A 25,526-nucleotide genomic window follows, 5' to 3' on the forward strand; every position below is an offset into this window, starting at 1 on the left:
AAGGCATTCAGAGGGGCTAAAAGACAAGCTATTGTGATCAGACGATAGTGAAGAGTGGAACCAGGTGAATTGGAAGAGATAATCAGAGGCCAGAACATACAGGACTGTGTAGACATGATAAGAGTATTTTATTTGAACTTGCTCAAAATAATTTTTTTCTCTCGATTATTTGCTGCTGTGTGAAAAAGTGACCTATACCTTCCTCAATGACTGAACCCTTATGAGAGATTGTATACATATATGTGTATATTTGTATATATACTTTATTCATTGTAAATCTACCAGCTTGGAAAACCAGGAAAATTTCCATTATTGCTTAGGAAAAGTTCCTGTCAGTGTTTTGATGATTCTAATTTCATTTGTGATAATAATAAATAAAATGTATTATTCTTTACAGACATCCTATGCTCAGCTCCTTGCAGCAACATGTCTTTCAAAACTTGTTAGCCGAATCAGTCCTTTGCCAGTTGAACAGAGGGTAGATATCAGTAAGTGGTTTATTATGCTTTTTTATAAAATTGCACTTTATTTTTTATTGAAGTATAGTTGACACACAATGTTACATTATTTAACATTGTACTTCAAAGTAATTTTTTCCTTTTAAATATGTTAAACTGTTAACAGGGATACAAGTTATTTAAAATTCTGTTATTTTTTGAAGATGAGTTGTCAGGTCTCCTTTACCCATCTAGTGATGAACAGTGATGTGTTATACAACAATGTATAATCAAAAAAAGCATTTGTTTAGTTTAATAATAAATAATAACTAGCATTTTATTGTGTGTACTGTTGGTAAGATTTGTACTATCTCATTTTATCCACCACATTTATGAAGTGGGTGCTCTTATTATCCTCATTTTATAAATGAGGAAATTAGATTTGATAGGCTCTGTAGTGTGCCCAAGATCACACAGCACAGAAGTAGAGCTGTGATTCAAATCCAAACAATCTGTGTGGATTTTATGCTCTTAGCCATTGTCTTAACTTCATTTGCAACTGAATGATAGGAAAGAAGTCAACTCTCCCATTTATTTCTCAGGATGCTATACAAAATCATTTGGGATGCATGTCAAATCAGAAGCAGGTTCCTACTTATTAGGAAGATAATGTGTATATGGAAGAATAATATTTGGAACTTAGTGTAGTTGGAAAACTGATTCTATGAAGTAGCAGTATATTTTTCAGAAATAATGTATTTTAAGATTTGTGTGTGTGTGTGTATCTGTGTATGTATGTGTTTGCTTTTCATATGGACAGAAGTCTAATAATTGAGCTATGGGATTTTTTTTTCAGTTATTTTTGTTCATAGTAGAAATGAACTGTTGGTTCATATATGCTCTCCAGCCTCAAGGTTCACATTATTTGTATTTGTGTATCAGAAGAGTTAAAATGTGTATGTATGATGGATTTTAAGCCTGATTTTTGAACGATCAAATCACACAATGACATGTCATTTGCCTCATATATTTGACTAATACTTTTCTTTAAGGACCCAGAATCATAGACTGCAGAAAGCCTAGAGGAGGATTTATCCATGTGTTCATGGACTTGTGTGCTTAAGGAAGCAAAACAAATTTACAGTTTTAAAAATTAGAGTCCAAACATTATAAAACTAACACATAAAACGTCGTGATTTTATTTGACTTAGGTATACACACACACACACACACACTTTAAATAGATTTTATTTTTTTAGAGCAGTTTTAAAATTGAGCAGAAAGAGTTTTCATACCCTCTGTCCCCCACACATGTATAGCCTCCTCCATTATTAGTGTCCTGCACCAGAGGTGCATTAGATATAATTGATTAACCTACATTGACACATGATAATTACCCAAAGCCCATAGTTTATATTAGGGTTCGCTCTTGGTATTATGCATTCTGTGGGTTGCATAAATGTATAAGGACATATATCCCCCATTATAATAGTCTACAGAATAGTTTCACTACCCCCAAAAAATCCTCTGTGTGCCACCTATTCATCCCTCCCTCCCTTCTAACCTCTTGACAACCATTGATCTTTTTACTGCTTGCATAGTTTTGCCTTTTCCAGAATGTCATGTGGTTGGACTCATACAATGTGTAGCCTTTTCAGATTGGCTTCTTTTACTTAGTAATATGCATTTAACCTTCTCCCATGTCTTTTCATGGCTTGGTAGCTCGTTTCTTTTTAGCACTAAATGATATGCTATTGTCTGGATGTACTGCAATTTATTCGTTCACCTACTTGATTTCTTCCACGTTTTGGCAATTATGAATAAAGTTTAAAGCAGATTTTTGTGTGGACATAAGTTCAACTCGTTTGGGTAAATACTAAGGAGAGTGATTGCTAGATTGTATGGTAAGAGTGTGTTTAATTCTGTAAAGAATCATCATGCTGTCTTCCAGAGTGGCTGTACCATTTTGCATTCCCATCTGCAATGAATGAGAGTTCCTGTTGCTCCACGTTCTTGCTAACATTTGGTATTTTCAATGTTTTGAATTTGGGCTGTTCTAGTAGGTGTGTAGTAGTATCTTACTGTTTTAATTTGCAGTTCCCTGATGACATATGATTGAACATCTTTTCATTCGTTTATTTACCATCTGTATATTTTCTTTGATGATGTGTCTAAGTCTTTTGCCCGTTTTTAAATCAGGTTGTTTTCTTATTGTTGAGTTTTAAGTTTTTGTATATTTTAGATAGCAGTCCTTTATCAGATTAGTCTTTTGCAAAGATTTTTCTTCCAGTCTGTGGCTTGTCTTCTCATTCTCTTGATGTTTCTCCCAGAGCAAAAGTTTTACATTTTAACTGAGTCCAAATTATCACTGTTTTTTTCATGGAGTGTGCCTTTGTTGTGTGCAAAAAGTCATTGCAAACTCAAGATGATCTAGGTTTTTTTCCTGTGTTGTCTTCTAGGAGTTTTTGTAGTTTTGTGCTTTACATTTAGGATTGTGATCCATTTCGAGTTGATTTTTGTGAAGAGTGTAAGGTCTGTGTCTAGATTCGTTTATTTGCATGTGGGTGTCCAGTTGTTCTGGCACCATTTGTTGAAAAGACTGTCTTCATTCTTTTTTGCCTTTGTCCCTTTGTCAAAGATTAGTTGACTGTATTCATGTGTGTCTTTTTCTGGGCTCTCCACTCTGTTCCATTGAGCTATTTGTTCTTTCACCAGTACCGCACTGTCTTGAGTGCTGTAGCTTTATAATAAATCTTGAAGCTGGGTAGTATCAGACCTCCAGCTTTGTTCTTCTCCTTCAGTATTGTGGTGGGTATTCTAGGTCATTTGCCTCTCTGTGTAAACTTTAGAATCAGCTTGTAAATGTTTACAAAATAACTTACTGGGATTTTGATTTGGATTGTGTTGAATCTACAAATCAGGTTGGGAAGAACCGACAGCTTGACAATGTTGAGCCGTCTTACCCATGAACATGGAATCTCTCTCCATTTATTTAGTTCTTCTTTGGTTTAATCCATCAGCTTTAGGTTTTTTGTAACATTCTTTTTCAAGTTGAGAAATTCCCCTCGGTTCCTAGTCTGTTGAGAGTTTTTATTATAAATGGCCATTGGATTTTGTTAAATGCTTTTTCTGCATCTAATAATATGATCATGTGATTTTTCTTCTTTCCTCTCTTGATAACATTAATGGATTTTCAAATGTTGAACTAGACTTGCATAACCTGGGAGAAATCCCACTTGGTTGGGGTATATAATTCTTTTTATGCATTGTTGGATTCAATGTGCTAATAATTTGTTGAGGATTTTTCTTTATGTTGATGAGAGATATTGGTCTGTAGTTTCTTATCTTGATAACATCTTTGTCTGGTTTTGTTATTAGGATAGTGCTGGCCTCATAGAGTTGGTTAGAAGGAATTCTCTTGCTTCTGTCTTCTGGAAGAGATTGAAGATAATTGATATAATTTCTTCCTTAAATGTTGGTAGGACCCACCAGTGAACCCATCAGGGCCTGGTGCAGAATAATTACTGATTCAGTTTATTTAAAAGATATAGGCCTATTGTCAGATGGTCTATTTGACTTATTTTTTTAAATAAATACTTAAATAAAACACTAAATAAATATTATTAAATAAAATACTAAATAAAAACATGCTTTAAAGGAAATTTGGAAAAAAGAAACGTAGAAACTTAGAAAACAATTCCAAGCAACAAATGATGTGTACCCTTTATGAGTTTCTTTGGTTTAACCTACTGCTCTTATTCCTGCAAGTAGATTAGAATGTTTGTCATGACATGTCTGACATGTCAGTAGAATAATTAGCATGTCAGTTAAAGTAATGATCCCAGGTCCCTGGTATGGAGCCTCTCCTTTCCTCTCTCTCTTCCTCTCAAATAAATAAAATCTTTTAAAAAAAGATTTAATTTTTTTATTTCCATAACTATATAATCTTGTTGTTAATAAAAATTAAGGTTGAGTTATGAGAATTTTTTTTTTAATGTCAAGAATCTCACTACAGCTATTTCTATTAAAGCTATTTTTAGTTAAATATTGAGGTATTTACCTTTTCTTTACTCTTTACCCTAATGGCATGTTGGCCTTTGGGGCCAAAGTAGAAATGGAATCTTTTCCTTTTTAAAAATTTGTTTCCTTTATTTTCCTGTTAGACTTCGGCATATTTGTTACCAATTATTCAATCCACTAGGAAGCTCATAGCTGACTTTGCTACCCACTTTTAACCATCTTGGTGTATCTACTTTGTTCCAAGTTTTAATTTACTATTCTGTTCGTACTTTTCCTAACTTATATACTTATTTTATCATACTGTACTATATGTATCTTTTATGCCACTTAAACAGGATAGCGTACAGTCAGTTTTGCTATAGTAAGATATATGCATCTGTAGAAGTGACGGTGCTATGCATTGTTATGCAATAAAATCATAGGGTTCATGAGAGAAATGGGATATGGAAATAAAACTCAGACACTTCGTCAGTGACACATTAAAAAAAAAGAAATCTAATAAAAGGTTTAGTAGAGTTTTACACATTTTAAATGGTTAAGAAATACTTAAAAAGTAGAATAAATAAGCATTTAATCTTGAAGAAGACCTGAATTTTGTTTTTGGGTGTAGACTTCAGAAGGGTTGCAGTTTGTGAGTTATAATGAAGTGATGGAAGGAAGGTGATCTGAAATAGTTTGGAAAAGTATAAAACCAGATAAGGATGCATGAGGCTGATAACACATAGGGTGAACCTGAGATACTTACTAGATGTTTGAGGTCTATGCATCCTGTATATGGTTTGCTTCATTTGGCCTGGTTGCAGTTTTCTGTATTCACATGGCAGTTTTTTCTACATGAAATCATGCAAAAACAAAAGTGACATTCTCATTATACTCAAATTATCCCCTAATATATAAATTGAATCGGAGCAAATTTCCGTTTTCCCAATAAGGATTGTAGCAAAAATGACTATTTAAGTATATATCTTAGAGAAAGGGATTAACTTTTTGTCAAAGAATGTGTAATTACCAGCTGTTTTTCTTCACATGATTCACATTATGTTACTGAAAAGTTCAAATGATCACAGAATATTTTCTTACAGGAAACTACATTCTTAATTATGTGGCATCACAACCCAAGCTGGTACCCTTTGTTATCCAAGCTCTAATTCAAGTCATTGCTAAAATCACTAAACTGGGATGGTTTGAGGTTCAGAAAGACCAGTTTGTCTTCAGAGAAATTATTGCTGATGTGAAGAAGTTCCTTCAGGTAAGAAGGCATTATTACATTATTAGAACATCACTAGTTGGGTTTTTTTGTTTGTTTGTTTAGAAAACTTTTCTTAAAGCTATATGGTTTGTTCTGTGACTACCAGTACCATATTAATTATGACTTATTGTTTATCCTCTGGGATAGAAGAATGAACATTAAAGAATGAACATTAAAATGTTAGAAAATACACAAAAGTTAGAAAATTTCAAAAATACATATTCTGTCCTTTCTAACATGCATGTCTATGTACTACATATATACAAAATGGATCTAATATTTTTCATGTATTACGTGATGTAATTAATGCTCATTACATCTCTGTGAAATGAATCTCATTTGCAAATGAGAAAACTGAGGCCTAGGGGAAAATTAGGTGAATTGCATAAAGTTCCACAGTGACCTAGTAAAGCATAGAGCAAGCACTTCAGCAAGTTTTCTAACTTAAGAGATACATATATTTAACTGTTGCATTAAACCATGTTGACTATGCTAGTTTCTCAAGGATATTTTTAACTTAAATGATTCAAGTTATAGCATATGCACATTTAACCTACGCAAATTCAGGTATTTGAACTGCAAAAAATAAGAAAAATAAGCAAGAGAACAGTCATATACATTGAGCTGGTGATTCCACTTGCCATTCTACAGAATATTCTATGTCCTGAGGTATGATGTGGCAAACTTAAATCTGCTGTTTCCAGTCTCTGCATGCCTCTTAGGATGACCATCTTGCGCTCAGTGTGATTCAGATATTTAAAGATACATATTTTTTCATACAGACGTATGAAAAAAAAAAAAAGCACTTTAGCCGGTGCTGTGCTGTAGAAGCAGTGATCTATTACAGTTTTTTGTTTTTTGTTTTAAGATTTTATTTGTTTTTTTGACAGAGAGAGATACAGCGAGAGAGGGAACACAAGCAGGGGGAGTGGGAGAGAGAGAAGCAGGCTTCCTGCGGAGCAAGGAGCCTGATGTGGGACTCGGTCCCAGGACCCTGGGATCATGACCTGAGCCGAAGGCAGACACTTAACGGCTGAGCCACCCAGGCACCCCTCTATTACAGTTTTTGAGGAAAAACTGGCAGTTTGGATTGAGAGATGGTTCAGTATTGGTTTAAATCCCTCAATCTAATATCACATTAGATCACTTAGGCCCTTTTAATATTATTTAATAGTGCATGTGTATGCATTTATTAGGGTATCTAAAATGAAGGCATCTTCATTGGCATTTGCCAATTCTGAGATTTTATCTCTTATGCAGCAAATCCCTCTGTAAGATGTAACTCTACCATGTAATGCAATTCTAGAAACCTCAGAATATGAAACACTAGACAATGCTGCTTCTCTTTTATTCATATTGTTAAAACCCTGGCTAACAAATACTTGGTCATCTAAAACTTCATAAGGAATAAATGTATTTTTAGCCCTGAGGAGAGCAGCCCTGGGGTGGTGGGAGAGTTTATGCAGAGACAAATGACTTCTTCACTCCAGAGTTTGGCTAACAAAATAGCAACCCTCTCTTGTCATTTACTAAGATCACACACAGCTCATCAAGAATCATTAGTGTAGGCAAGAATAGACTTCAGAGTTTTTTTTTTAAATAAAATTAAGGTTGAAAACTGAATGGAATGAAGTCATTCTTGTTGGTTAACATTTCTTAAGCTCTCTTTCCAGTGACTGGTAAGTTGAACTTAAGTTGAGCTTTAGTGTGTTTTTGTCAATTTCGGAAAACCAGAAGAAACAAAATGTATTGTCTTCAAAGTGTATCAAAGTATCACAAAAATAAGCACTTGCTTTCTGGGTATGACTTAACCTAACTGAGTCATGAGAAAGGCAACTGACTTTAATGTTTAAGTACTCAAATATAGTATCACGTGCTTCTTTTGGGTATTAGCAGCTTCTGTGAATTTTGTACTAAAAATTATTTTAAATTTGCTAAATCTTTAATGGCCTGAAGTTTTGTACATCTTCTTTTCTCTGTTATTGCAGTCTTACTGCTGCCACACTACAAACATTGATGGGCTTCCTTTCTACATACATACCCAGGAGAGCCTCCTGTCATCCATGGCAGTGCTATCCAATTTACTGATTCACAACAAGATAAGGAGCAGAATGTAAATCAAAGTGGTGCTTCCTTCACTGAGGAAGACTTGCTATGAAAAAAATGCCAGCTGAACTAAGTGTACTTAGTAGGGACTTAGCTGGCTTATAGTCTTGTGCAAACTCTTTTATCTCCTCGTCGTGAGCCAGTACCAATCCATTCTGAGATTAGCATTGAGTTTGCAGACGACCAGCAGGTGGTCAGGGAGCAGCACTTGGAGGAGCATTGACCTGGTGTACTCAGAGGATGGAAGCTTCAGTAACAGGAAATCTGTAGCTCAGTTCAAACAGTTGAGAGTGTTGAGAACGGCCATAAGGAATTAAAATGCAAAAATTATGGAATGTGTCTTTTGTTTATTTTTTTATCCTAAGATAATAAATAGAAGAAATGACCAACTATAAAATTAAGACATGAAAAATTTGTAGTCTCTATTAGTGTTTCTTTTTATGATTACACTATAATTGAATGTTACTTTATTTTTTTAAAAGATTTGAGAGGGAGCATGAGCACGTGGGTGGGGGAGGGGCAGAGGGAGAGAGAGAATCTCAGGGAGACTGTGCTGAGCACTGAGCCTGATACGGGGCTCGATCTTATGACCCTGAGATCATGACCTGAGCTGAAATCAAAAGTCGGACACTCAACTGACTGAGCTACCCAGGCACCCCTGGATGTTACATTTTTAATTTTTATACTTCTAGTGTGATTTTGCAATAGGGTGATTTGTTAGTAACGGTGAATGTAAAATCTGAATTTTTATTTGAAGGAAGTTTTTGAGATTAAATTAAAACATTATATTGGGGCGCCTGGGTGGCTCAGTTGTTAAACGTCTGCCTTCAGCTCAGGTCATGATCCCAGGGTCCTGGGATCGAGCCCCGCATTGGGCTCCTTGCTCGGCGGGAAGCCTGCTTCTCTCTCTCCCACTTACCCCGCTTGTGTTCTCTCTCTGGCTGTCTCTCCCTGTCAAATAAATAAATAAAATCTTTAAAAAAAACCCAAAAAACATTATAGAGGCTATGAAACTGTATACCATATTGATAGTCATGTATTTATTTACCCCGGTGCATTGGGCACTTTAGATGCCTTCATTTTAGATACCCTAATAAATGCATACACATGCACTATTAAATAATATTAAAAGGGCCTAAGTGATCTAATGTGATATTAGATTGAGGGATTTAGATTCGTTCCTAAGCAATTTATTAATTATTTATTGAGTTCAGCTCTAAGCAAATTTATAGAACTAAAAAGCATTTTTTGTTCATTCTTATGCATAGTCTCATGAAAAGTATTAAACTCTTGTATTTTAAGGTTTAGTTTATTATAAGTCCTAGGTGCTATAAACATTTTGTAGAGTATTGTGCAGTTCTAAGGTAGGTGAGCTTTTTTCCCACACCACTCTGTGTGTACCTAAATTTATCCTTCAAAAAATGAACTTGACATTATTTTTGTAGACCTCATAATAATTTTTCCACATATTTTAGTAGATACATTATTAAGAATATGTGATGTTTCAGTATTTAATTATTTGTTTACACATCAAGAACCAATAATATGTCTCTACTTAGGGTACACTTGGTTGTTTTCTCCATAGGGTACTGTGGAGCACTGCGTAATAGGAGTAATAATCCTTTCCGAGTTGACTCAGGAAATGAACCTGGTAAGGCTTCCATCTAATAGTGACGTGAAGTTTGCTAAGTAATGTTGAATTCTTTGATATAAAATGTTTGTGTGGCATAAAACTGAATAATCAAGTCTTTTGTGTATTTTATTGGTGGGATAATTGGGTATTGGAACACTTACTGTTATTGAAAGTAATAGCAATAGTGTAAAGTACTAAAAGGAAGAGGGAATTAGACATGGTCCTTTCTCCATGACAATTGGTGAAGTGTCCTTTTATCCTCTCTATATAGTAATACACTAGCCATAAGAAATAAATTATATGAAGAGAAACAAACCTTTATTTGCTTACAAATAATAAAAGACAAGCAGGTGAATGGATTCTCAACAATGGGTACACAGCAGGACTCCTCAAAGAACAGGCCCCTTGGCACTTGGCCACTTGCTAGCATGGATTTTCACTCTGTACAAGGAGAGTTTCCAGAAGCTATGCTTCCCCCAAACAGTGCTTTTATGAGCTCAGCAACTGAGCACATTGTCACCTGTTTCTGTTCACTTTTGTACTTATCATGGTTCTAAACAGAACAAAATCCTGTATGCTATTATTAATTTGTATTAAGGAAAAGTTTTTATATATTGAGGGAGATACTATGAGAGAGACAGACTGAAGTTTGATTTAAAAGGGAAGAATGCTGGAAATCCTAATTTGAATCTTACATATTGGTTACAGATTCCAGTAACTACTTTCTGTAATCGCTTCTGTTATGTTTCATGTTTCTATAAGTAAATGCGACATTTAAGTATAGTCTAAATTGTATGATGGAGCTTAGGAAGTATCAGATAATCAATTTTGAACTCACTGCTTTTTCTTAAATATATAAGCATTAACAAAGAAAATGGTTTATTTTCTCCTTCCAAATAGCAAAAGGAATGCTGTAGCAACTGTAGCCCATGGTGTTAAAAGTCATTTGGGTATCAGACTTCAGCTTTGTTTGCTGTTCGCTGCTGATAAATGGAAGTATTAATGGCATTAATAGTATAGTTTTGACCATATCACATTTTAGATTAGAGGCTCAAGAACTACTCTTCATAAATTTATTCTTAACAGTTATCAATCAATAACTAATATTCAGAGGGAATGTACTATTGCTTATATAATAAGATTTCTGGTTATTTTATTTCTGCCTTGGTTTCTTTTTAAAACACTGAGGGTATGTGAACCAATGAAATTTCTGGTATAGAAATACTACTTTTGTATGAAGAATTTTTCTGTAATTGATTATTAACTCATTCTCAGAGAGTTTAGAATTTGAAGATTATCTTAGGGATTCTTGTTTTACAGGAGGAATCTGAGGAACAGGGAAGTTGTTAATTGCCTAATGTGAAATAGTACATGGTACAGGAGTTGATAGTCTTAGGATCCACCTATGATTTTATAATCTGTGTTCATATTGCCTCTGAAAGTATGATCAGTTCTGGTTTTTAATTTTGGGATTGGTATAGTTAGGAAGAGCAGTGAATTGAAACAATCCAGAAACTTGGGTTCTGCCAATGGGTCTGACATTAACTCTTTGAGTAACATTAAACAAGGCACTTATCCCAGTAGATTTTTAAAAGCTCGCTTAACTCTGGACTTGATGCTTCTTTAATCGTTACTTCCATTCCTTTTCTTAGTAAATTTTTGCTTTGTTATTTGCTAAGTCTGGTTAAATAAATTCATCTTGGTCTTTTTAGGTTGATTATTCTAGACCTTCAGCAAAACACAGGAAAATAGCTACCTCATTTCGTGACAGTTCTCTCAAAGACATTTTAGTGCTAGCATGCTCTCTTCTAAAAGAGGTAAGTTATTTAATAATTCAGTATCCTACTTAGAGTATTTAGGAAATTTTAAGTTTCAAAATAATTTCAAATGAATCTCCCTTCTCTAACCCCCATTCTGCCTTTTAAAGAGTTATTGTGAACAATCTTAATTTAAGTACAGTAGATTTCCACAAGTCTGTAAGAGGTTCCAAAAAATTCACTTTTATTTACCAGAGATATAATAAAACAAAATCCAAAGGGAATTCAGTAACTCATCTTTAAGTAGTAGTTTCATTGCCTTCCTGCTACTACTATAGATTATTTATTACAGAAGCTAATTGAGACTTAGTTTCTTTATTTTAGTTGCCTGTATTTTAATGGAATGCAGATGAACAATGAAATGACAGTAAGTTTTCCTAATTCATCAATTATCAATATTCATAGGTGAGCCAAGACAGTTAACTTTAATAATTTCTTTGGGAAATAATATTTTCCCATTTGCTACTTGGTGACCTATTGAACATTAGGGATAATACAATTAATAATTATATTGTGTTTGCTTGTAATATAGGGATTCCATCATGCTGTTCAAGCTTTTTAATTGGCGTAGTATAGCATTTCCTAAAGTATGTTCCACTAAGTACGGTTTCTAATTATTTCAGTTCTCTGGTATAGTTAGGAACAGGTTAACTGCCGCAGTGGGCCAAGTTAAGGCCAATAAAGACCCTCTAGTATTTTTTAAATTTTCCTTTTGTATGGAAAATTTTAACATATGCAAAAGAAGGTGGAAGAGTATAATGAAGTCCCTTGGACCCATCCACCAGTTAAGCAGTAACTACTCATGACCAGTCTCTTTTCATCTTTGTACTTTTCAAACAACTCTTTCTTTTTGTGTTATTCTTGAAGCAGAATCCCAAACTTCGTATCACTTCCTCTACAGATATTTCACAATGTGTCTTTAGGAGATAATAATCTATTCTGATTGTGTCAGAATGGACATTTTGTGGGGGCGGAGGGGGTGTGTGGTCAGGATTGTTCTCTAGAAGTTTGTGAGTGTCCTCCTTCATTCAGACAGCTCTGACAACCTTTGTTAACTGAATATGGATCATTTACACATAAAGTTCCCCCACTTGAAGAATATTATATTTTCAGCTTGTTCTAAGCAGCCTTTGAGCTAATAAATCCAATAGATTTATACATTTGTGCTGAGTAAAATATTTGTCCTAAAGTTACTTTTTTTTTTTTTAAAGATTTTATTTATTTATTTGTGAGAGAGAGAATGAGAGAGAGCACATGAGAGGGGGGAGGGTCAGAGGGAGAAGCAGACTCCCTGCCGAGCAGAGAGCCCGATGCGGGACTCGATCCAGGGACTCCGGGATCATGACCTAAGCCGAAGGCAGTCGCTTAACCAACTGAGCCACCCAGGCACCCCTAAAGTTACTTTTTTTAACTTTAGAAGATGACCTATAATTTGCAGTCAAGTATCAAAGGTCTTATTCTCATCTTAGAAAATAAAATTTGAAAATAGCCTATTGTAGATTTTTGTTGATAGTGATTTTACAACTTTTTCTAATATATACAACAACATAACTTTGCAAACTTCCTAATTCTAATTTAGCATTGAAGAATAATTTAGTGAAGTGAAAATTTGTTTATTGACATATTTCATAATGTTTTATTTGACTTTCAACTTTTTTCAGGTATTGGCCAAACCTTTAAATCTTCAGGATGAAGGTCAACAAAATCTAGTAATGCAGGTCTTGAAACTGGTCCTCAACTGCCTTAACTTTGACTTCATTGGCAGTTCAGCAGACGAATCTGCAGATGATCTTTGCACAGTGCAGATTCCAACAACCTGGAGAACAAGTAAGAAGAAAGTTTAGTGTGAGGGATGGTTAGAGTAAAAGGCACAGAATTAATATGGTTGTCATATGTGCAGTTACCTCTAGTTTTTGCTGGGCAATCAAATTCAAAAAGATTTGTAACACGAGGTAGCTGCTGATACCTAGTATTGAAATCTGCTTTCCTTCATATCATGGGAGCTTCCATATTTTGATATTGGAAAATAGGAAATATAGCTCTAGAGTTAGGGGGAAAACAGGTTTGGGAGGGAAAATGAAGAGTTCTGTTTTGAAAGTTTCAGATAAATAGAGTGGGAGAGGATAGAACACTGACCGAAAACATACTTTTCAAAGTTAGAAAGAGAATGAATTAGAGTAACTGACTTAGCAGAGCAGAATTGCAACTTTCTTACAGAGAAGGATACCAAGAAGAAAAGCAAGCTGATTTGCTCTCACACATTTCAGAAAGTTGATGGCACTAGGGTATTCCTGCAGTCAGAGGTGAGGTAAGGAATAGGGCTGAAAGGGCTTGGTAAAAAAGTCTGTATTCTGCCCAAAGTCCCCAGGATCTTCTCTACCACCTGTGCCTTTTCTCTTCTCTTCCCTTGTGCCCTTCCCTCTTACTTCCCAATACCAGCCCTTTTTGTCCTCGAGAAATTGAACTGGATATCTAGGGATATCAGATATAGTAGGGAAATACCACAGATTTTGTGAAAACTTCTGATATAGAAATCAGAGACTAAAACAAACAAAAGGGACTTAGTATTAGTATCATGATGAATACATGAGCCAACACATGCAATAAAAATTACACAGACTACCTATACACACACACAGACACACACCCATACATACACATGAGTGCATGTAAAAATGGGAAATATGAATAAGATTGATGGATTTTATCAGTGTGATTTCCTGATTGTGATATTGTACTGTAGTTTTGCAAGAATTTACCATTGGAGGAAACTAAGTAATGGGTGCATGGGGTCTCTTTGTATTATTTCTTGCAACTGCATATGCATGTATAATTATCTCAAGAAGCTTTTTTTTTTTTTTTAAAGGGAGGGTTTAGTAGAAACAGAGACAAAGTGAAAAGTAGAAGTAATCTTCAAAAAAGTATAGTTAATATCCCCAGGGAGATAAGAAAAGGTAACACATCCCTGAAACAAGAATTAGGATATTGTTTTGTTTTTTAAGATTTATTTATTTGAGAGAGAGAGAACGAGCTCGTGGTGGGGAGGGGTAAAGGGAGAAGGAGAAGAGAAAATCTCAAGCAGACTCCCCACCAAGCGTGGAGCCCTACATGAGGCTCGATCTCATGACACTGAGATCATGATCTGAGCCAAAATCAAGTCAGACGCTTAATCAGCTGGACCACACAGGTGTCCCAGAATAAGATATTGTTTTAAAAAAAAAGTTCAGAGAGTGTTCCAAATATAAAAGACAGTTGCCAGATAAAACATTTAATAAAAGAGTTGGAAGGTAAAGTTAAGGAAATGTCCCAGAAAGTAGAATAAAAAAGCAAGAAGAGATTTGATAGGAGAAAAAAATACAAGAATATTAAAGCATGAAATTAGGAGAGCTGGGCATCTGACTACTAGGAGTTTGAGAAAGAGGATAGAAAAAAACAGAAGAAAATTTGCAAACAAATAACACTTTCTCAGCCCTGAGACATAAAATTTCAGATTGAAAGATCCCATCAAGTGCACATAGTAATGAATGAAAAAAAGTAAATACTAAGCTTCATAATCATAATCACTTCAGAGTAATACTGATAAGAGGAAGATCCTCAAATCTACCAGAAAGGAGAAGTAAATCACCTACAAAGGATTGGGGTCAAGAATGGTATTAGACTTCTCAGCATCAGTACTGGAAGCTAGAAGACAATGGAGTAGTATCCCCAAACTTCTGAAGGGTAATAATTTTCAAACTAGACTGAAATTATCAAGCATAAGGTAGAATTAAGACATTTTCAGACATGCCCATCCTCCTGGAATTTATCCCTTTATGTGCTTGCTCTCAGAAAGTTACTTGATACAAAAACCATGGCAGATAAGGGGTTTGTGAAAAGGAAGGTTCAACACAAAATGGCAGTGAACAGACACATAAAAAGAAATCATTATATAACAAATTTAGGAACAATCAGTCCCAAGTTGAAGGCTTTAGGAGGTGGGAGGGAGAAATGGAAATTATAGGTTATTTGATGCTATTGATCATGTGGACAATGGTATAAAGAACATTTTACAAATCTGTCAGAGCTTTTGGAAAGAATTAGTGACAGACAACTAAACACAGAAAAGATGCTATGATTAGATTCAGAGAGTGTTAGAAATGTAGTATGATCATATTGTCCTCCTTGGCTCAGCTGTTAACATTACTTACATAGCCATAATAAATGTGAACACTTAGAATTGATTTAATCTCAAATTGTTAAAATAGTGGGTGGATTTTGAGAGAGGACAGATTGTGGTATGTACTAAAGCCTCATGTAGTATATCAGAAATTCATTTGATGTTTAAGGTAAAACAAAGAAATAGTCATATAGCATGTTATTTGGAAATATGTATGTAAGTGTAGATAAGAGTTGAAAGGTACTTGGAATGGGGTAAGGTACAGCTGTGTTTTATTATACACTTTTTAATAATGTTTACTTTTTGATACTGTTTGAATTTTTAAATGCTCATAGTACTTTAATACAAATGAAAATGGTAAGAAGATTCTCTCAGTAAGAACTGTAGATGCTACATAGAAATAAGGAACATTTTAGCTAATTAGTTTCTATCTGTATTTTCATCTTTCAAAGGAAGGTAGCTAGGAATTAAAAAGGAATTAAGCCTAACTGATAAGAGTGGCCACATGCAGAGGTCTTGGAGTTCTTGTTTGTATGTTAATGAATGTCTTACTGATTACATTAAGATCACTGATTGGAAGTAATGGTATTAGCAAATATTTTTTTTTTCCAGTTTTCCTGGAACCAGAAACATTGGATCTTTTCTTCAGTTTATATCATTCACTTCCACCACTACTATCTCAGTTAGTAAGTAAAAATCATTCATTATTTCATTAAAAAGTACCTGCAATCTTTATCTAAGGGTGGTATATATTTATTGTAAAAAGTCCAATTTATAATCTTGATTGGATTTACCTCTCACAAGAAATTCTTTCTTACATCTCCTGGGATTTATGTTGCTTAAGCTATTTGTCAGATTCTATTTATAGTCACCAGTGGATTCCATTTCATGGGTGAACCCAGAACCTTTAGCTGTTGATTCATAGCTCTTGCCCAGAGCCAGGAAAACCTGTTAACCTCTAAGTGCACCTTCCTTTCCACCCAGTCCCCATCCCTTCTTCTGGGTCTCAGTCCAGTAGTTGTCCACACCATCTGTTACCTTTCCTTTTCCTACCCTGTTTCTAACTCTTCCTCAACCCTCCATGCCCTAGGCTTGCCAGGCAGCTCCCATCAGTATCTCTGAATGAGAAACAAAGGGGATCTGCTCATTTGATTTTGTGTTCATCACTCCAGTTGTTCATTTATTTTTTGAATTAAATTCTTTTGTGTGCTTTAAAAATCTTTAAACTCTTTGGTTATATAGTAACTTTGAGAATGTGAACTCCATCTTTGTGGAACCTAAAACAGAGACCAGGTGAGATTGGGAAAAAAAAAAGAAAAAGTTGTCAGTTTAATATCTAAGCTTCTAAAAGTAAAGTTGGAGAATTCTGATATTGCCATTTCCTGAAAAAAGATGTTCCAGATTTAAAGTACATTAGAGTGGTGTGTTTGTTTAGATATGTTATTGCCTAGAAGGGAGGAATAGATTTACAAAAATACTCTCTCCCCTTCTTTTTTTTTTTAAAAACATGTCTGTTCTCCAATCTAGGGATTTAAGGTGGTGGTTTTATTTTTTTTTTTAAGATTTTTATTTATTTATTTGACAGAGACAGAGATAGTGAGAGCAGGAACACAAGCAGGGGGAGTGGGAGGAGGGGAAGCAGACTCCCTGCCAAGCAGGGAGCCCGATGTGGGACTCGATCCCAGGACCCTGGGATCATGACCTGAGCCGAAGACAGCCGCTTAACTGACTGAGCCACCCAGGCGCCCTGAGGTGGTTTTAAACTGGGTTTCACAGGATACTCATGCTTCGAGGTGGTGCCAGAGTTTTAGCCTTCTGTCTTTTAACCAGAATAGTTTTATTTTTAGTTATTTAAAAACCATGGTTTCAGGTACAGTTATGTTTTGCAATAAAACAAGCTACTGGCGCTTAAAAAATTAAGTGGAAAATAACTGCTTTAAGAGAAAGTAACTAACATTTATTGGGCCTGCCCTATTATATGGTGCTTATCTCCCTTCATCCTCAAAGTGGCCCTGCAAGGTAAGTATTATTATCCTCTCTATGTTGACAAGGAAACAGACCCAGACTGGCTAAAATGAATTTCATTAAGGCAGCAAACTAAATAATGAAGCTGAGATTCAAACCCAGATGTTTTTGGCCCTCAAACCCTGGATATTTTTAATACACTAGTAGTTCCCAAACCTTCAACACATCAGAATTGCCTAAGGAATTGTTTGTTCATTTGTTTTTTTTTTTTTTCCCCAATAGTAAGCACTGTGGCAAACTGGAGAACATCTAAAAGGCCATCCTCTGATTCTTGTCACTGTTCTCACCTTTGCTAAGAAAGCCAGACATTATGTAATATATCTTAATTAAAATATTTAAATATTAACAACCAATTCTAATTTTTTTTATGAAGCGGGCAAACAAACATGTGGGCCAAAACAAAACCTTTGTGGACCCGTTTGGCCTGAAAAGCTGTCAATTGTGGGCCTCTCACTTAATGATCAGACAGACTTCAATGGTTTTCAGTAGTAGAATTAAGAACCCAAGTAGTGAAATTGTCTGGTAAAGTATTAACTTTTAGAAGATAACTAGACCATTTTTGTAGAATATCTAATGTTTCTAGCAGCATTCTCCAAATTGTGCCTTAACTTATTCATGGATGGTATGGATAAGATGTACTGTCACCACATAAATTTGGGATATGCTGGATTAAGTAAAGTTATACCAAGTTACACTAAAGTTTTCCCACTTGTAGGGTACCACCGTACGTAATGTACAGTATTTCCCAAACATATTCTACCACAAAACCATCTTTTATTTTTTGTAGAACATATTGGTTCATGAACAGAGCTGGGCAACAGAAGCAATTGGGAGCCTTTTGAGTGTATGCATGTCTAGGTTGCTTTGGCATATTAAATATATGAAAATATATTAGAGAATATACACGAATAGAAATTTTAGTGGTGGGGTTAAAGAGAGATGGGTGGTGTTGGTGATTGATGATGTGTAGCTTTCATTATTTCTGGATTCTATAATACTTTTCTATCATTAAAATTAAAAAAAAAATTTTTTTATGTAAAGACAGTGTTCCTTACATGTGGCCATAGTTACTTTTAAAATTGAAATGAATTTTGTTGTTCCTATTTTTAGGCACTTTCATGTTTAGTTCAGTTTGCTTCTACAAGAAGGTCCTTATTTAGCAGTCCTGAACGTGCCAAGTACCTTGGTAATTTAATTAAGGGAGTAAAAAGGATACTTGAAAACCCTCAGGTATTTATGAAGTAATTTAATTAATACTTAGTATGTAGAAATACAGTTTTTCTGCTGAAAGGTGTAATAAACTCATGACTTGATTATGATTCTGGAAGGAAATATGAAGTATCATATCCATCTTCCTTAGATCTCATTTGTAGTAGAAATGGACAGTTTTTAAAAATAGATGCTTTCCTGACAGACTTCTGTGTTCTTCCTTTTTTATTTTTTTCCATTCTTTTAGGTGAGTAAGAACAGAAGGTATATATCTTACGATGCTTCTGCTTTATACCATTGTGTACTGCATTTCTTTGCTTGTACTTCTTAAATTACTAATTACTTCAGAGTCATAGCTACCTTCTGAACTAGAAGACTTAATATAAATCTGAATGTTAATATTAGATTAAGTGGCTTTGAATTATGAGATAATGTCTTTTTGCCCTCTTGTGGACAAATAAGAGTTTGTAGATTTAAAAATCTGTACATTAACTTGCAAAGCTTCAATAGCAATATTCATTTCAGAGAATTGCAAAGCCATGATTAGTGATTTTGGCTGCCTAGATAAAATTTTTTGTTTTACTTCTTATTTTGTTTTTGGTTTAAAATATATGTAATAATGAAAGTACAGATTTTAAGAGGTTAAATGGTTTAAGGAGATTTATCTGTCTCTTAGTTATTACTAACTTTTGAGGGACATATAATATCTGTACATAAAGAAAATGTGCTTGCTCAATAAGGAGCAATTGATTTTGTAGGTCATTCTCAGGAGTATTTTAGTATTTTGTGTGTTATGCTTTTATTTTATCTTTTCAATGTTAGCACAATCATGAAATGTACATGTTTTGTTGATAAATGGGATTTTACTAATATACTTTAAAATATTTAGTTGTTTAAGTCACTATCAATCAGTATGTGGAAAATAATATGCTGATGCCAAATAATCGTCTTAATTGGGTTTCCAGCATCCTCACGTTCATGTTTCGTGTCTGTAAAAGTTAGTTTGAATATTCTATTATTTTAGAATTACAAACATATTAAAAGACCTGTGAGTATGAAGGATCTTTTTGTAATTTGTCCTTAATAATTAGACACTATTTTATATTTTCATGGTGTTCATGTGAATGAAATTTCTTAGAAACTCTTTCAGTATTAAACAGATACTTTTGAATTCTCTTTCATGCCATCTACAATGCACAGTGTTCAAACTTTTGTAAAGAAAGCACTTGTGCCCAGTCTTCAAGGAGCTCTCATAGACAACTAGGGGCCTCTTTCTTGGTCTTTCCTTTTAAACCTTTCCTTCCTCAAGTTTACCTCTGTGTCTTGTAGTACTTCTTTTAAACTTACTGTCCTACATTGCATTAATTTATTTGAATGACTCTACTTAGGGACCAGGAGTTTCTTGAGGGCACAAAGTCTGTAGGTGCTCAATAAGTATTTGTTGAATTAAAAGAAATTTCTATTTGTGTGCACAAATACCATCTTAACTTCAGTTCAGTTGGTATCACTCTTTTCCAGGGCTTCAAGAACCCATTCTGAATTTTCATCTTAAATATTTCTCAAGTTTTCTGTTGACTTCTGTTTAAGCTGCAGTGCATGCACACACGCGTTCACACGCATACCCACGCATACACACACACATGCAAATTTTTTGTGTAATACAGTGGGTTCCTAAGCATAACTTAGTCATCACAGTGCAAAGCTTCTTCTACATCCTCTACTTTGAATTTCTTATTATGAATCATTGATGACAGCATTAAATCCAGCAGGAATCATTTGTTTTCTTTCATTAATAATCTACCCAGTTGATACAGAGTACCAGTGAAAACTGGAAAACTTAATAAAATACTCTTGGAATTTTATTGATAGGTCATTAGCTTGGTTTGTTTTTAAGTATTTTTTAAAAGCCTTTCTTTTTGTCTTATAATTTAGGGTTTGTCTGATCCAGGTAATTATCATGAATTTTGCCGATTTTTGGCTCGTTTAAAGACAAATTATCAGCTGGGAGAATTAGTTTTGGTGAAGGAATATCCTGAAGTTATCAGATTGATTGCTAACTTTACCATTACTAGCCTACAGGTAAATAAAAGTATATAATTGATGTTAAACAGTAGATAATTTTGAAACAATTTCTTGATAAGATTTGGTGGGGATTTTTAGTATTTGTTACTGTACTTTGCTGAAAATACTTATTCCAGGGTTTTAGGTAAAATTTCATTGGAACATATTTTATAATAAAAATTTAGAGACTATCTGAATATCTAATCATTGAAGAATGAATTGAGAAGCTATAATAAAATCTTTGTGAAGAAATAAAAAAGACTTTTTACAGATTTTTTTTTGAAAAATTCTTTTTATAAGTTTGGGGGGAGGTTTTAAAACCACATTTTCTACATGATATCAACTCTGAAAAATATTCATGGAAAGAAGATTAGAAGGAAGTACACTAACATTTTAACATTACAATAATGAGAGATTGTTGGTTTCTTCTTTATGCCTTTTTGCATTTACAAAATTTGCTATGTTAAATGTTCATTGGCTATATAATTAGAATAAAATTAATTTTAAAGCCTGTGTTTAGTAATTTGTAAAAAAAATCTTTTTAGTGATTTTGTTTTTGTAATTCTTATTCTAGGAAGATATGTCATTTTAAATAACGTTTGCTTTATTTCTTTGTAGCATTGGGAATTTGCTCCCAACAGTATTCATTATTTATTAACTCTGTGGCAAAGGATGGTAGCATCAGTGCCTTTTGTGAAATCAACTGAACCCCACTTATTAGACACTTATGCACCAGAAATCACGAAGGCCTTTATCACTTCTCGGTTGGAATCTGTTGCCATAGTTGTGAGGTATTGAAAACTAAATGTTTCTGTTGTGTTTTTATCTTTTGCATCTTGGAATTTAAAACATTTGAGGTATAATTTACCTAGTGTAAAATCACCCTTTTTAGTGAACAGGTCTGTGACTTCTGATAAGGGCATACAGTTGTAGAACTACCCTTACAGTTAGGATAGAGAATAGTTCAATCAACCCAGAAAATTCTTTTGTGTTCCTTGTAGTCAGCCCTTTCCCCACCCTCAGCCTCTGGCAATTACTGATTTTTTGTTTTCCTGTAGTTTTTGCCTTTTCAGAATGTTGTCTAGATGAAATCATATGGTATGTAGCCCAGCTTCTTTCACTTAGCGTAATGCATTTGAGATTCCTCCATGTCGTGTCAGGAGTTCTTAAAATTTATTGCTGAATAATATTTCATTTTACGGATGTATCACAGTTTATTTATCCATTCACCTGTTGATGGACATTTGGGTTGTTTCTGTTTTTGTCAATTATGAATAAAATAGCTGTAAACATTCCTGAACAGATTTTTATAGGAAGATAAGTTTTTATTTCTCTTGGGTAAATAGATTAGGTGGGAGATTTCTGGGTTGAATGGTAAGTATATGTTTTACTTTAAGAGAAACTGCCAAACTATTTTTCAAAGTGGCTGTATCATTTTGCATTCCCACTAGCAATGTATGAGAGATCCAATTGCTCTTTATCCTCATCAGTACTTGATATTGTCAGTTTAATTTTAGTTATTCTAATAGGTGTGTGGTGGGACCTCATTTTGGATTTAATTTGCATTCCCTTGATGACCAGTAATGTTGAGCATCATTTTACATGCTTGTTTACCATTTGTATTGTTTGGCAAAGTGCCTGTTAAATTTGTTGCCCCCTCTTTTTTAATTGGGTTGTTTATTGAGATTTGAAAGGTCTATATATTCTGGTCACAAGTCTTTTTATTGTATGTGTTTTGTAAATATTACCTCTCCATCCATAGCTTGCCTTTTCATTTCCCTGACAGTCTTTTTCAAAGAGCAGAAGTTTTAGAGTTTAATGAAGTCTGATTTATTCTTTATTTTTTCTTCTAGAAGTTTTATAGGTTTAGAATTTACATTTACTTCTCTGATCCATTTTGAGTTAATTTTTGTATATGATATGAGTTAAGGCTTGAAGTTGGTTTTTTATTTTTTGTTTTTGCTTTTTTGGTTTTTTATGGCTGACCAATTATTCCAACACCATTTGTTGAAAAGACTAAGTTCTCTCCATTGCATTGCCTTTATACTTTTCAAAAATTAATTGACCACATACATGTGCTTTCTGGGTGCTCTTTTCATTAATCTATGTGTTTCTCCTTCTACCAGTACCTTGTCTTGAATACTGTAGCTTTAATAGCTTTGAAATCAGGTAGTGAGTCTTTTGCCTTGGTTTTCCCTTTTCACAATTGTTTTAGCTCTTTTACTTCCTTTGCTTTTGCATGTAAATTTTGGATTCATTTTTGTCAGTTTCTACCAAAAAATCCTGCTGGAATTTTGACTGGGATTGTTTTAAATTTGTAGATTAACTTTTGGGGGGAAGAAGTGACATCTCAGCAGATCAAGTCTTTAGTCAGTGAGCATGTTTATCTTTTAATTTATTTAGTTCTTTGGTGATTTCTTTCCTCACTGTTGTATGGTATTCAGCCTTCAGATTTTATGTATGTTTAATTAGGTTTAATTAATTAGATTTTTCTGGTGCCTTTGGAAGGTGCAGTTTTTTAAATGTCAATTTCCAGTTGTTCGTGGCTAGTATATAATGATACAGTTGAATTTTGTGTATTGACCCTGTATGCTAGGACCTTGGTAAACTCATCTGTAAGAGGTAGTAGCTTTTTTTGTGTGTGGTTTCTTTGGGACTTTTGTGTATATAATCATGTTGTCTTCAAATACAGAATTTTCATTTATGTTTTATTTCTTACCTTCCAATCTGTTTGTCTTTTGTTTCTTTATCCATGATAGGATTTTTATTTAACATAAAATGTATTTGTGGTGAATAAAAGCATGTCATATTCTAATGTTGTCGCGCACACTTGTTCTTCTATATTTGCAGAGATAATTTAGATGATCCACTGGATGATACTGCCACTGTGTTCCAGCAGCTGGAGCAGTTGTGCACGGTCAGCAGATGTGAATATGAAAAGACGTGCACTCTTCTTGTACAGTTGTTTGACCAAAATGCTCAGACTTACCAAAAGCTTCTACATTCACCTTCTGGGATAACTGTGGATAAGGCAATTCAGGAAGGTCAGTACATTTTATATAATCTGTATATGGTATTATGTTGAATCTTAGGTAGTTTCGTTAGTCACTTTAATAATTTTGCTGCTAATTGTTTTTATGTATTCCCCCAAATCCTCGTCCTCTAATAAGCCATTAATTTTATTAACCTTCTGGGTATTTTGGTTGCTTGATAGTCAATTTTCAGTTCTCCTTCCAGTTCTCTGGAATCAGTTTCAAGAAAAGCCGATAATGGTATTTGAGTACAGTTCATTAACTTGTAACTGTCTTTTAACTAATCATGTTTCCTTCTTTGCTATAGTTGACTGTAAATTCAGAGCCCAGTTTTATCCAATAAAAAATTGTAGAAGACCTCATTATGGTTTTGCATTTGTGTATTAGCCTTCACCATGGCTTTGGTTTATTCTTATATTCTAATTCCTCAATTTCCTCATTATTTTTCTTTAATCGTTTATTGAAGGAGGATTTATTTATTGCTGTATGTCCCTTTAAATCCTTTCAGGAACATAGCAGGGAATAAAATTAAGTAAATACATATTTCACATTTTAAAAAAATGAAATGAGTATGAGAATGGAAGTGGCTTTATATATTTCTAATAGGAGACACTTTAATTATAGTTCCAGAATGTTTTTTTTTTTTCTTTTATGTTTCTTCCTTTGATAGTTTTGGAAAGGGAATGGTAGAGGATGAGAGTCACACTCTCAGTGATTTCCTATCTAAACTCTTTTTAAAAACAATTGTTTAGTAGTTAACCTTATCTACTTCAAATGTTTTCTCTTATTAAGATTTCATTATTTATAAATTAAATTGAGGCACAGTATTTTTTGCAGCCTTTAATCTTTTCATGATTGATTTCTTCTTTCAGTAGAGTTTTGAATTATTAAACATTAAATACATACAAAAGGTTATTTACATATATTGAAACATAGTGACTAGCAATAACAGCACCATCACACAAGCTTAAAGAATAGGTCAGTATAGGTGTCTGTGTTGTTCCCATTGTTCTCTGTCCACATCTATCCTTCCTACCAGCAGAAAATACTTGTAAACTTGAATTTTGTGTTTATTAGTTGGTGCCTTTTATTATTCATAGTATTACTGCATATATATATATATATATATATATGCAATTATTCCTCTACAACTTGCTTTATTATTTTTTTTTCTTTCAGTATTGCACTTATGAGAGTGTGTGTTGATGCTGTGGCTATATTCCCTTCATTTGCATTGCCACTGTTCCCTATAGTTAGAATATACCAAATTTATTTATGCATTTTTTTGTCAGTAGATATTTGTGTTTTTTCTGTTTTTTTGCTAATAAAGTGAGTGCTGCTGTAAAGATTGTTATGTATACCTATTACATAGTTTCAGTAGATGATGCCAAAGCAGTTTACAGAGTGATTTACTACTTTACATCCCACCCACCCTGATCTAGGTCTTTGCCAACAGCTCATAATGTTAGACTTGAATTTTTACTCTTGAGGTAATATATCTCATGAGTATTTTAGTTTTTATTCCCATAATTATTAATGAAGTTTAGTGTTGTCTTATGTTTGTTGACTATTGTGTCATTATCAGTGATATATATGTACATTTTGTTCATTTTCTCCTCACCATTTGGATTATTAGTTTTTCTCTTTACTGATTGAGTTCTTTATGTATTTTTGACATTAATCCTTTAGTTACTTGAATTGTAAATATTGTCCCCAAGTTTGTGATCTGTCTTTGCATATCACTTTAATGTGTCTATTCTCTTAGTTACTTTTCATACCAA

At 33.9% G+C, this 25,526-nt stretch overlaps 1 protein-coding gene across 2 annotated transcripts in view; it reads left to right on the forward strand.

The window, feature by feature from the left end:
* The window catches only part of RANBP17 (RAN binding protein 17), a 323,820-nt gene that overhangs the window by 11,513 nt on the left and 286,781 nt on the right, over window positions 1-25,526 (forward strand). The window contains exons 3-12 of one of the 2 annotated variants that reach the window (XM_035014133.1): window positions 398-488; window positions 5,540-5,706; window positions 9,398-9,463; window positions 11,158-11,262; window positions 12,924-13,089; window positions 16,031-16,104; window positions 18,554-18,673; window positions 20,585-20,731; window positions 21,332-21,504; window positions 23,564-23,757. In XM_035014133.1, the coding sequence (XP_034870024.1) occupies window positions 398-488; window positions 5,540-5,706; window positions 9,398-9,463; window positions 11,158-11,262; window positions 12,924-13,089; window positions 16,031-16,104; window positions 18,554-18,673; window positions 20,585-20,731; window positions 21,332-21,504; window positions 23,564-23,757 (1,303 nt within the window). The remainder of the gene's footprint in view (window positions 1-397; window positions 489-5,539; window positions 5,707-9,397; window positions 9,464-11,157; window positions 11,263-12,923; window positions 13,090-16,030; window positions 16,105-18,553; window positions 18,674-20,584; window positions 20,732-21,331; window positions 21,505-23,563; window positions 23,758-25,526) is intronic. The other variant, XM_035014141.1, reaches the window with a different exon arrangement.

This window comes from Mirounga leonina, unplaced genomic scaffold (genome assembly GCF_011800145.1).
Source record: "Mirounga leonina isolate KUSES-001 unplaced genomic scaffold, KU_Mleo_1.0 Mir_104, whole genome shotgun sequence".
NCBI lineage: Eukaryota > Metazoa > Chordata > Mammalia > Carnivora > Phocidae > Mirounga > Mirounga leonina.